Consider the following 13,358-nt stretch of genomic DNA (forward strand, 5'->3'; position numbering starts at 1 on the left):
CTTCCTGAGGGCAGTGCATAGAAAGCACGGCCTTTGTGGTTAAGGAACGCATGTGGGTGAGAAGGAGTATAGAGAAGGGACCCAGCCAAAGCCTCTTCACATCTCAGAATCATCCCAGGAGATTAACGAGGAAATAGGAGGAAAACAGTTTGGAACAATGCATGTGGTCTCAAATTTTCCACATACAAGTAAGTCTTACCTTTTTGGTTTTTGTTAAATTGTAGGGCTGATGGTGTCATGAGGATAATGGCTCCTGAGAAACTACTGAAGAGTATGCCCATACTACAGGGACAGATTGATGCACTGCTGGAATTCGACGTACGTACCTCACCAGAAAATGCTTCTTACACAATCATGCTGCCTTTTATTTGAAGGTGGGCTACAGATAAGGAATTTCCTCAGGAGACAGATTTAGGTCTCCCTCATATAGTTGAATTAGGTGAACACTTAGTTTAGGCCATCAGTGAGGAATAGAGGATTTTGGTTGTCCAGATTGTCAGAGAAGTTTGCAGGTGTTGACTTGAGTCATGGAAAACTACGAGTGGTGCATTCTTGGATCCCCATGTTCAGAGCAGGATGGTGGCCTCCTGTTGTGTTTGACAGAATAAAGTAGCTGCAAAACATACGTTCAGGCAGCTAAATACCCCAGCCTACTATTAGAAACTATTTTATACAGTCTGTTTAAATGGCACCATCCATGGAAGAGAATTATTTTTGTTTTGTCATGGTCCTTCTTCCTGCCAATACCAACGTGGCTTGTCTCTTAAAACCAAACTTGTATCTTGACTGTGATGTTGGATACACTAACTTACACATGCGATAAGATGATGTAGAACTAAACATACACACAACAGGTAAAACGGGAAATCTGAGTAAGATGGGTGGATTGTATTGATATCAGTATCCTGGTTGTGACATTGTAATATAATTTTGCAAGATTTTACCTCTGGGAGAAACTGGTAAGTAGTACATGGGAATCTCTATATTTTTCACAGTTTCATGTGGATTTGCAGTTATTTCAAACTAAAAATTTTAATTGATGAAACATACCTGATTTGTGAAAATAAAATGTTCTGCCCTGTAGGAAGATTCTTAACTCACATTGTTATCTTTCCTCTGTTTTGGTGGTTGCCTAAAACAAAGATTTTCCTCAAATATTAGTAACTAACATCTCTGTTAAGATTATGGTTTCGTCTATCCTGGTCACAACACCCAACTCCTGTGAAATTTCACTTAAAGCAGCAAACCATCTTACTGTTTTTTTTTTTTTTTCCATCTTACTGTTTTTTGACAGATTTGACAGTAAGGACATCACTAGGTATATATGGAATTGCTTCTCTTCACTTTTTTTCTTATTATTCATTTTTCTTTGTTTTCCTTACCCTTAATGTTGGTACTGTCTTACTTAAAGGAGAAAAGAAGTCAGAAAAGGAAAAAGAGCAGAGCGTGAGGAGTTGTGAGCAAGGACTGGGAAATGGAGAGAAATCATTCTTCTTTGTGCTAGTGATTAGAGTATTTGCTGGGTGGGCGAATACTGTGAGTCTCCAGAACTATTTTAGGGGTAGCCGGCTAAGGTATGTTTTCCCTGTGCTAGGCTTCCTCTCTGAGTCACTGCAGGCCCCTGGAGCCTGAACCCTTCCACAGAGGTCGTTACCCAGGGGAAGGAGAAGAATGTAATATGGCATAGTAAAAGCAACAGGAGTTCAGGTGTTCAAAAGTTGGATTTGATTTATCTGTGGGTCATTAATCCCATAGAATGTATATATGTCTTTTAATTGATAGGACTAACTTCATTGACTTAAATTGAAGCAAAAAAAAATAGGCAATCCAGTTTTTGATATTGGTAGTGTTACTCGAAGAGTTATGCAGCATTTGGTGAATATGAATGAATTTCTTGTCATCATTTGAGACTTCTTAACATGCTCTGAGAAAAATTGTCATTTGATGATCTGCAGTTAACTTATGAAATTTTCATCTGTTTCTAGGTACATCCAAATGAACTAACAAATGGTGTCATAAATGCTGCATTCATGCTTCTTTTCAAGGACCTTATCAAACTTTTTGCTTGCTACAATGATGGAGTTATTAATTTACTTGGTAGGTAGAACTACTGCATGGTGTCTGTGAAGAGAGACTGTATCAGAATGCAAAGATTTGGATGCTACAGACTTCATAAAAATCTAAATACACGGCTCATTCAGGTCACATTTCTGTGTGTGTTCTTATGTCGAGATTAAGTGCAGGGAATGGAAAGCTTTCTAGGTATTTTCAGCAGAAAGAGATTTCATACAGGGATTTTGATGCTTACAAAATTTTGGAATGACCGAAGGAGCAGGTTCTAGGCTTTGCCTCTTGGAATAAGTCCCATAACAATACATAACTGTTCCACTGTGCTGACAGCTACCTCTGATGCCTGCCCTGGAGGTGCTCCTATTTTGATGTAGTTCCATACATCTCACTATCTTTCATTTGCCATAAAGTGAAAATCAGATAGATACACTGCTTGACGTTTGGCCTACAGTAAAAGATTTCTTTCTACTGACAAGGTCACCCCTTTCTGGGATATAATGATTCAGCAAACCACTTCCACCTAGTGCCAGTCTGAGAAAACATCTCTAAACCAAGCTTGAATTATATTTTTCCCGCTGTCAGCTGGTCATAGGGATCTCCCAGGGGCTATAGGCATGATTGGAGGGAGAAGTAGCCGTCCAGAAGATGTAGGTATGCTGGGAGTATGAGCCACCCGTTCATACAACCTACATGGGTATTCAGGCACTGCTCGAGGCTGATCGCTTATATTACCACCTCCGTTTGATGATGGAGTATATTCTTGCGCTTGTCTAGCTTTACGGTTTGGTATATAAGATATCGCTTGAGGTCTTATGATCACTTGGTATTCTCTGGTCAGAACTTCAGTCTCTAGAAGCAAGCCTAGAGCAGTTTTTCCAAAGGAGATCAGTTACTATCTGAAAAAGAAATGGCCCTGCTCCAAAGCGCTAGAGGCTTCTGTTGTATTTTCCTATTGGCACGTGCCAGAGTTGTCCTGCAGCATTTGGATCTGCTGTAGACACTTGCAGCGCCTTTAGCTTTGCAGGAACAAAGGCCCGAGTGGCCCCAGGTTGGAGCAGTTGCAGAGTCTTCCTTGAGCTGGGCCCTGCTTCCATCTGACACCATACACCGATACTCTGTTTAGAGCAGCACATACACATGTTGTCTATGCTACCTCCAAAACCGAAAAAAGCTCGGCAAAACTTTCGCCTGCATTTTTGTTACAGAGAGTGCAAGGTGAAGCAATGTGTCTTTCAGATGGAGGGGACCTTCGGACCCGCAGAAACTTCATCGATGTAGCAGGTCCCTGGGCTTTCATAGATTCTCTCTCCTTCCCCTTGACCTGCCTCTGACTTACTAGGCACCTAGCATACCTGAAATTCTTTCCCACCAGCCACAGTCAACCTGATGTCAAGTGATATCCAATGACATTATGACAACCAGAGAGGTTAATATACTTGAAATAAGACAGTGACCATGTACTGGCATCCCAGCCAGATGAAAGAAAACTGCTTCTGATGGGCTGTGTTTACTGGGGTAGATAGAAGAGAACTTGCTAGTTTGATAGATGCTGATCACATGTCAGCAACTGTGCTGATTTTATGCTGGAAAGGAGGACACATCTGGATCTCTACAAGTAAGAATCATCACCTGATTAAGTTTCCAGTAACCTACAGTTCATCTCTAAGATTCACTCATCTTTTGCACAAACCAGGTATGCAAGTTAACTGGGAATATGATGGAATTGCTACCCTGTATCTTTGTAGAGATCATGAAACCGATGTGGAGATCCTGCTAGGTTTAAAGTATTTCTGTGTATTTCAAAGTATTTCATCTATGTATTCAGGAAACTGGGGAAATAACCACTCATAGTTTCATGCATCCACTGGATCTAATTTTTTTTAAATCTCCTAATCCCCAGAAAGCCTCCACTCAGATCGGTAGAAAATATAGTGACATTTTGGATCCCCAGAGACTAGCATCGGCTTAGAGTCTGTGTCCCTGAAAATTCTGGGTATGTCCCCTTTCCCATGTGTGTAGTCACTCTGGTAAGTGTCCTTTGCAGAAGAGTAGGAATAGATGCTTTTGGCTGTGTTTCAAGGCTCTTACTCAAGAATATCTGGATGGCTTATTAAAATTGAGGTTGCTGGATGCTAACTCAGAGTTTCTAATTCAGTAGGTCTGGGGTAGGGCCTGAGAATTTGCATATCTAATGAGGGCCTGGATGGTGCTGGGTTTGGGGGACTACAGTTTGGGAACCACTGTGTTAGATCCACTTCCGGATGTTCAGGCCAGCATTTTTTTTTTTTAACATCTTTATTGGAGTATAATTGCTTTACAATGGTGTATTAGTTTCTGCTTTATAACAAAGTGAATCAGCTATACATATGCATATATCTCCTCCCTCTTGTGTTTCCCTCCCACCCTCCCTATCCCACCCCTCTAGGTGGTCACAAAGCAGGGAGCTGATCTCCCTGTGCTATGCGGCTGCTTCCCACTAGCTGTCTATTTTACATTTGATAGTGTAGATATGTCCATGCTACTCTCTCACTTTGTCCCAGCTTACCCTTCCCACTCCCTGTGTCCTCAAGTCCATTCTCTACATCTGTGTCTTTATTCCTGTCCTGCCCCTAGGTTCATCAGAACCTTTTTTTCTTAGATTCCATATGTATGTGTTAACGTACAGTATTTGTCTTTCTCTTTCTGACTTACTTCACTCTGTATGACAGACTCTAGGTCCATCCACCTCACTACAAATAACTCAATTTCGTTTCTTTTTATGGCTGAGTAATATTCCGTTGTATATATGTGCCACATCTTTATCTATTCATCGGGTCGATGGACACTTAGGTTGCTTCCACCTCCTGGCTATACGGGCCAGCATTTTCAATCGGTGCTTCTTGGCATGTTCACGCAAATTGGTGAATTATCAGTGACATCAGAAGAACGAACGTAATGGTCCTTCTTTACTGCTCAGAACCTTTAGAATTTATTTAAATTCTCTAGATTTTTATCAATTAGGATTGCCCGATTCAGGAGGAAAAAATTACAGGACGTCTCGTTCAGTTTGTATTCAGATCAACATGAGTAACTTTTTTAGTATTAGTAAGTCCCATGGAATATCTGGGACCTACTTAAGCTAAAAATTATTTTTTACAATTTAAATTTAACTCAGTGTCTTGTATTTTATCTGGCATCCCGACTGCCGACATGGATTTGCACGGTCTTACACTTCTTTTAGCGTGTATGTTTTTTTCCTCTTGAGTCAGGCTTTGTACCTGTCTCCTGAGGACATGCTGGATTGCTGGGTTCTAAATCTCATTCTGGGTATTGAAGCAGTTGGCAAGGGGAAGGGAGTAAGAAGTAGAGGGACAGAGCACGAGGAGAATTTTTTGCTTGTTTGTTTGTTTTGTTTTTTGCGGTATGCGGGCCTCCCACTGCCGTGGCCTCTCCCGCCACGGAGCACATGCTCCGGATGCACAGGCCCAGCGGCCCAGGCCCATGGACCCAGCCGCTCCGCGGCATATGGGACCCTCCCGGACCGGGGCACGAACCCGTGTCCCCTGCATCGGCAGGCGGACTCTCAACCACTGCGCCACCAGGGAAGCCCATGAGGAGAATTTTTATTCCCTCGTGGAAGGTGGGTTGATTACAGGATCTCCAAGCAACGGAGGACCAGCCTCTTCAGACTGAGAAAGAAAAGCTTTTCCAACAAGGGTAGCTCATTTTGGTTTGAATCTACCCAAGTACTTTCCTTTCCAGTTTTCTTTTTCAATAAGAGTCCTAACTTTCACAAAGGAGACCATGTTGAAGCTTGAAATTTAACTTGCCCACATACATTATAATTCAGCAACTCACAAGATTAGCCTCTCTGACTTTGGCGATGACAGCCCTGTGTCTGTAGGGATAAGATTATTTTAGGGCAGCTTGGAGTACCACAGCTCCAATGACTGGAGCCTTGAGCCAGTCATTTTAAATCCTGTGTTGTCGTTTTCCTTTTTAAGCTCTCCAGTGGAGTCGGGAGCAGCCGTCCACCCCACAGTTCCATCTGCCTTGTTCTCGTCATGGTCTATCCCAGCAGCTGCTTATTCTGATAAGCTCCATTCTATGTGCTTATTTCAGAAAACCACAGGTCATAATTTAAGTCATTATTTTGCTCCTGTGCCGCACAGATTCCGAGAATCCCATTCTCCACTAGTTGCCGGTGGTCATCATAGCCTTCACATTCATTCAGTTATCTATCTAATCCCAGATTCCTCCCTTTGACGTTTTCGAGGGTCTGATTTCTACAGCCTCTTCAGCCACCAAATACTGCGTCTAATGCGAGAAACAGAAACCACTCTACGTATTCTAAGTAGAAAGGGATTCAAAACAAGGGGTTAGGTCTTCATTTAATTATGGGAAGCCTACAGGAACTGGTTCTGGTCTCGGCCTCCTGAGATGCTCCTGAAGTAACCAGTTCTTGTGCTCTAGGGAAGCTACTGCTTGTGAGGCCAGTACTTGAAAGTAGGCTGAAACAATCTCGGCTGCCTTACAACACTAGGGAGCTGGAGAAGGGACACTTGAAGCTATAATCCAGGGAATCAGGTCAAGTGGCTGTGACTGTGACAGTTATTCCCTAAAGCCCAGGAAAGCTGGAGGGTGACAGTGAAATGCTGTGAAGGGTAGCTCACCCTCCAAGGATCTTATCACTTGCCATAGGAAACAGCTGTTCAGGTACAGGAAGCCTGCTGCTTCGGCCTCAGTTTCACCTTCCAGATCGCCCACAGGTCTGTCTAATGTGCGGAACTAAATCTGCATCCAGATCCCTGGCTTCTCATGAGTCTAGAAAAAGATAGAATGGAATTGGGCGAGCCAGTCACCAACGTCGAATACAGTGCCCTGGGAGGTTTTGCCTTTCCTGGGGAGAGATTCCTGCCCGTGGTGTGCAGTTCAAAACCACATCACCTTTATTTCGCATGAGGGAGTTTGGTGGCAAGCCAAGTAAGGTAGACTTTTCCATTCGCTTTTGCTGGCTGACCTTAATCTTCTTTACAACTCATAAATGTGAGCTTTTGCTAAAGTTCATGTCCAGCCATCTGCTGTTTTGCTTTCTCTGTGTATTCTTCACTGGGAAACTTATCGTTTCCATTATGAGGAGTCTCACATCTATGCTTTCAGTCCTTCCCTTCCTCCTGAGCTTCAGTTTTGCACGTCTGCTTATTTGTCGACACTTAAATATTGTGTTCTTACCTCAAGCTTTGAGTTGCCCACTGACTAAAATCTGTGCCAGCCAGAAACGAAGTTCTGTTGATTCATTCTCATCCTCTCTCCCCAGCGTACCCCTGCTTCATCCCCACTTCTGCTTCATGAACGCTGGACTTAATGCCTTTACCATTGATTTAGCAATTAAAGATGTTAAGTCATGTGACTCTCCTCTGTTATTGTCTTGAACACTCCTTAAGTGCTGCCCTGCTTTACTTTATGTTGACTTTACAGATGGAGTGTATTAAGCATGCATTTTCTCCTTATATTAAAATAATAAACATTCCATGTATTTTTTTATTTCATTTAATTTGAAAAAGAGAGTCTCTTGCCTAAGATTAGGAGCAGAAAAGGAGAAGAGTTGTACCTTTTCATATTAGAGACCTAACCTTTCAAAAGTGGTAGTTGTACATTCTGGCCTCACGACACTGTGGTGTTGAGTGGCCTTCATTCAGCATTGTCAAATTGCTCTTGTAAAAGTAACACTCTAGAGAAGTATACGCAGTATCCCGAGTGGTTTGAGACAGGTCTGTTTTTTGTTTGTTTACTAACCAAGCTCTAGGAATTAACTTTATATATATATCATGGGTGAGTCTCAGTCAAGGACTTCATGACCTGTTCTCTACATCTAATGTTGGAATCAACAGTGGTGCAAATCTTAGCAAACATTTTATCACTGTAATGAAACTCTGGCGCATGAATAAGAAGATGCTTCCCTTACTGGCTAGTGGTCGTTAGTAATAGCTTACATGCAAGGTCTCAGTTTGTCTCACAGGGATGAGATACCTTTTCATCTGGTTCTTTTCCGCGGACAGTTATTCTGCAAAAGCCAGTACTAATATGACAAGGGAATTTGTCAACACTTTATAAAGATTCACGTTACAAATGTCAATATTTGATCATTTCAGATACTGAAAATCAACATGTTATCTTTATTATGAAAGAAAGAGACTCATTTCTGGGTGACCCATCCCCTCTGTTAAAAGTGTTAATTTCTCTGGTCTCTTAAGCGGGTGAGGGAACTTCCCAGCTTTGCACTGATCAGTACATGTTCCTTTTCTGTGTCATTACCACTGTTACAGAAACACTTAGGAGATTATAACCTAAAACCATCATTATTGAAAACTCTTTTGTTGCTGAATCCTAAATTACCACAAAAGATACAAACAACTTAAAAAGCATCCAGAGGAGACAAAAAAACACTGCTTAAGATTTTGATGCATTGGTTCTAAGAGGAGATTGAGATTATTCAGTTTGATTTCTCTTCTTGTGTTATCCCTGAAGATCTGATTCAAAGAAATAAACTTGTAGTAAAGAAAAGTAATTTAGACACTTGGAAGAAATTGTTTATGTGAAGATTGCTTAAAAAGCAAGAAAGGTGTGTTTTACCAGAATAAGTCCTAATTTTCAAAGGTTTAAACTGAAAAGATCTGTTCCCCTATAACACCATATTTCTGTCTCTAGCTTAGAAGACAGGGTGGGTGGACAAAGAAAGTATACTTAAATTTGGCCATTTTTTAAAAGACCCACTTTCCTCTCGAATCCTAACAACTAGAATACATTATGTGTTTGTTTTCTTGATCTTTTTACTTCCCTTGAATACCCTACAGGGGAGGTGCATGTTAAAAGTAAAATTACCGAAAAACTGTCAACAGAAGGTAATGAGTAGCTACCCTCAATAATTAGTTCTTTGTGTAATTATATATTATTAAACCTTTCATGAGAAAATTAAAAATACTTTTGAGGTAGTAAAATTACATGCCGAATGAAATCCAGAACTTTCAAATGTGAGAGAGCATAAAAATAGCATATGTTTAACCATGTGCAAATATGAAATAATGAAGATACTGAGCCATCAGTTATGATCCAGGGTTGCCAGGGAGCTATTGTAGACACTGGCCGACTGTGTCTCCATCCGCAGTGTTAGTAATTTTTGACTGAATGAATGGATGAATGACTGGCTGGGGAAAGCACTGTTAAAATGCTAGTTTTCTTCAAAACATGTATGGAGAAAAATACACTCTCATACTACACTTATAATTCATAATTCTAGTCTTGGGAAGCAGAAGAGAGCAGCAAAAGGACCCTTTGTTTTTCTGTCTAGAAAGCTAAAAGTTGAGAAAATACCCTCTCATACTACAATTATAATTCATAATTCCAGTCTTGGGAGGCAGAAGAGAGCAGCAAAAGGACCCTTTGTTTTTCTGTCTAGAAAGCTAAAAGTTGAGAAAGACGATACGATTATGGACTAGAAGGGACGAAACTCCACTATTTTATAACAAAAAGACATAATGTTTGAAAGAAATAGTTGATGACCAGTAAAAGCAAGTATCACTTATATGGAGTGTAGACAATTTCAAGAATTCTTTAATTCAGGGAAGTTTATAGATTATTGCTTTATAATATATAGATTATTGCTTTATAGTGAACTATTAAGAAAATAAGGATGCTGTAGGGTGCAGTTTTAACTTTTGAGATTGTTATCAGTAAGAATTTGATGCTATTTTCTGAAACAGAATATTACGCTATATGTATCATGAAGTATACCTGTTATGACAATTAATATATTCTTCTACTTTAACTGTATTTTCGTTATTTAAATTGTTTCATGTGAGACATCTTAGAACATAACACCTTTCCTAAACTACTCAGACCTCACTTGTTTAGGTGTTTTTAATATTTCCCATAAGTTTTAGTGCCAAGTGTTTTGATTCAGACATTAAAGTTGTTAAGTAGTTGTATCAATGTAAGCTTAGAAGAAGATTGAATATAATACACTTTCCGAAATGCTTATCTGTCTCTTCTAGAAAAGTTTTTTGAAATGAAGAAAGGACAATGTAAAGATGCTCTAGAAATTTACAAACGATTTCTAACTAGGATGACACGAGTGTCTGAATTTCTCAAAGTTGCAGAGGTAAGTAATATTAACACATGTATCTGGAGTAAACAGTAGAGTTCATAATCTGGCAAGACATTCTGCCACAGAGTCACAGGTTATTAGGGTTGGTAGTGGCCTTGGAAGACATTTCATCCAGCTTCTCACCCAGAGCTGTGCTCTGCACTCTTGCTTTTCAATCAGAAGATCATCCTGTGTCCAAATAAAAGTTTCATGGATAATGAGCTCACAGCTTTGCAAGGTGGTGGTCTGTCCCTCCATCTCACCTCATGGCTGTCCTTGATTTTGAGAAAGTGCTTCCTTTGTATTGAACTGTAGAAAAAAGCCCTTAGAAAAGTCTGTCCATTGTTCTTAGTGTGTAAACGATAAACCCTGACTTTTCTTACTGTGTCAAAATGATTTCAATACAAAGGAAAAAAGAAAACAAAGTATAGTTAATTTTATAAAGTTTATAAATTGTGTCTTAAGGATGTCTCTTTATACGTAATCACAATAACTGTGTAACCATACAGTTGTTGTTCCTGAGGTTATCTGTAAATTGGTGTCTTCTCTTATGAAATCCAATGATTGACTCATAGTGGAAATTATGACATTTTATTACATTCCTTTGTCAGGGTGACAAATGGGTTCTTATCTTGCTTGTCAACTAACTGATTGCTAGGGCTGACTGAAGTGTTTTGCGGGAAGGGTTCTGAAGCTCACCAGCAAAGCATAAAATGCTGTGGACGTGGGACATTCATGCCATGTTTTTGCTGTTCTTGCCATTTTCAGAATGTAGCACAAGAACAGGCATTTTATACACATAGTTTCAAAAGCACTCTAGTCCAAGCATTATTCTTCAAATTTCATTTATTCACAGGAGTGCTAATTGTCATATGTAAATTCCAAGACCAAAATAATCTTGCAAAATACTGTCTCTCGAGCTTAGATCCATACAGTTTATAATCAGAATTTGCTAAAAAAAAAAATCAATATGGGAAACAAAAGGTAAAGATTAGCTTAATAAACTACATATACATTAAAGCATGTTCATGTATATTTCCATGGGTTTATTGATGTTGGTGGCCTTTAAGGAAGGATAGAATTGCTTGAAACTTTTGCTGCTACACAAGTTTTATTTTTTGTATTTGATATGATTTTCCCATGGTTCAACTGTAATTATCAGTGTAATCTAGCAAAATTTGCCTAATTTCTTTCTGTGAGAGGATCAGTTATACCTAAACACTCAGGGCAGAAGATTATTTCACTGTTCGATTAATTCCTGATGCACACTCTTCCCAGTGTTCCCATCTGATGTTGTGTATATCGAAAAAGTAAAGAGCTGGACGTGTTACAATTTGGGGGTAAATATTTCTCTAATCAACCTAATAAGGCTGGGCTCAAGGTCTCCTTGAGAAAAAGGGTGCTTATATATCAGTTCCTTCTATTCTTACATGTAAAATTTTACTTTGTGTCTCTTGATAACCTCGTGTTATCACAGGCCCATTTCAGGCTGCTGAGAAGGAGATATACAGAAATTAGATGTCACTTTGAGAGTTTGTCTTTAAACAACATAATAATCAATATTTTAATTTTGTTCAAACATTATGACTAAGACTTCTTATAGAATGGATACTAATTTACAAAATTACTTTTAATAGAATAAACATTAATCACAATGGGTTAACCATTAGTGTTTTCTTTCACATTTAAATCGCATCGTTCATAATTTAAACATTAACTATTTGGATACCAGTGTCGAATGGTTTGGTTATGATTGGTAAATACAGAAAAATTTCAACAAATATACGAAGCTTCTCTTTTCTACCAAGCAGTGCTTGTGTGGTGTACATATGTATGGACTCCTACCCAATAAGCTACCCTGTTGTTAATACCATTTGCCTGAAGAATGTGCAGATGACTTGCAAGAATGTTGTTTCTAAAATACAACTCTATATATAGGCTATATGGCAAATGTTAACATTAAATTTCCCATCGTATTAAAAGAAATGTGGAGTAATTGAATAATTCCTATGGATATATTCAAATTTTGCAGAGGAATTGCTTAAAGTACAGAAAACTTCCTGTGCTTTGAATTTTTATACTGAAGTCTCCTAAAGCAGGCAACTGAAACTTTGAAAATGGTTATTTTACAAGTAATAGGCGTGTCTGCTAAACGCACTTACCTTTTATAGAACTAAATTATTCTTAGTTTGCTATTCCAAGGTAAATACCAACTCATTGGAGTTACGTCTCCCAGAATACTTGCAGACAGAAAGTGATGAGATTTTTGTAATACAATCGCACTTCATCCTCCAACTTCATTGTGATTCAGAAGTTCAGGACAGTAAGAATAGCAATGTAAAGGAAGAATTCCTTTAACAGAGTTACCCACTTCATAGAATCGAATCACCTTTTAAGGAGGTGATTCCAATATTAGGGACCCATAATGCTTTAATTTAAAAAACACTGACTTCATTCATATTCATATTTATTTTAATGGATCATCTCAAGAGGTATTGAAATATGGAAATAAATAGAATGAAGTTGCCTTAATTTATAATTTCCATACTTTGAAAGAATGTGAGTTTAGGGCAGACATAAGGCAGCCCCCAGCAAAGAATTATCATCCCAAAATGTCAATAGGGCCAAGGCTGAGAAACGCTGCTTTATTTTGTATTTTTTTTTAACATCTTTATTGGAGTATAATTGCTTTACAATGGTGTGTTAGTTTCTGCTTTATAACAAAGTAAATCAGCTATACATATACATATATCCCCATATCTCTTCCCTGTTGCGTCTCCCTACGCTGCTTTAGATATAGAAAAGGCAAAGGAAAGAAGTTAGCTCAGCATTTGACACACAAGTGGACTCTAGTTTGCCTTATTGTCTTTCAGGAGCCGACACTTAGGCTTCCTGTATTTGCTTCCACATTTCCATCAGCATAATGAAGCACTTCATTTCTCACAGAGAGACTTGGGTTAACCCGCTTTGTTTCTTTAAGCCTCAATTTCATCATTTATATAGAATGAGAGAATGAAGTTATGATTTGTATTTTTCCCCAGCTTTTTATTTTGAATAATTGTCAAACCTACAAAAGAGTTGATAAGCTTGTATAGTGAACACCTGTGTACTCTCTTCATTGATTCACCTTTATTAATATATTCCCGTATTTGCAGTCTTGATAGCA

The 13,358-nt window shown here is 39.0% G+C and overlaps 1 protein-coding gene across 44 annotated transcripts in view; it reads left to right on the forward strand.

Annotated features, from left to right (window-relative positions):
* SNAP91 (synaptosome associated protein 91) overlaps positions 1-13,358 on the forward strand; it is a 155,376-nt gene that overhangs the window by 56,969 nt on the left and 85,049 nt on the right. For all 44 annotated transcript variants that reach the window (XR_004352548.1, XM_032651402.1, XM_032651400.1 and 41 more), the window contains 3 exons: positions 225-318; positions 1,986-2,097; positions 10,101-10,207. Coding sequence is in view for 43 of the 44 variants with exons in the window: in XM_032651402.1 (XP_032507293.1) it covers positions 225-318; positions 1,986-2,097; positions 10,101-10,207 (313 nt within the window). In the remaining variant the exon portion in view is untranslated. The remainder of the gene's footprint in view (positions 1-224; positions 319-1,985; positions 2,098-10,100; positions 10,208-13,358) is intronic.

Source organism: Phocoena sinus, chromosome 12 (genome assembly GCF_008692025.1).
Source record: "Phocoena sinus isolate mPhoSin1 chromosome 12, mPhoSin1.pri, whole genome shotgun sequence".
NCBI lineage: Eukaryota > Metazoa > Chordata > Mammalia > Artiodactyla > Phocoenidae > Phocoena > Phocoena sinus.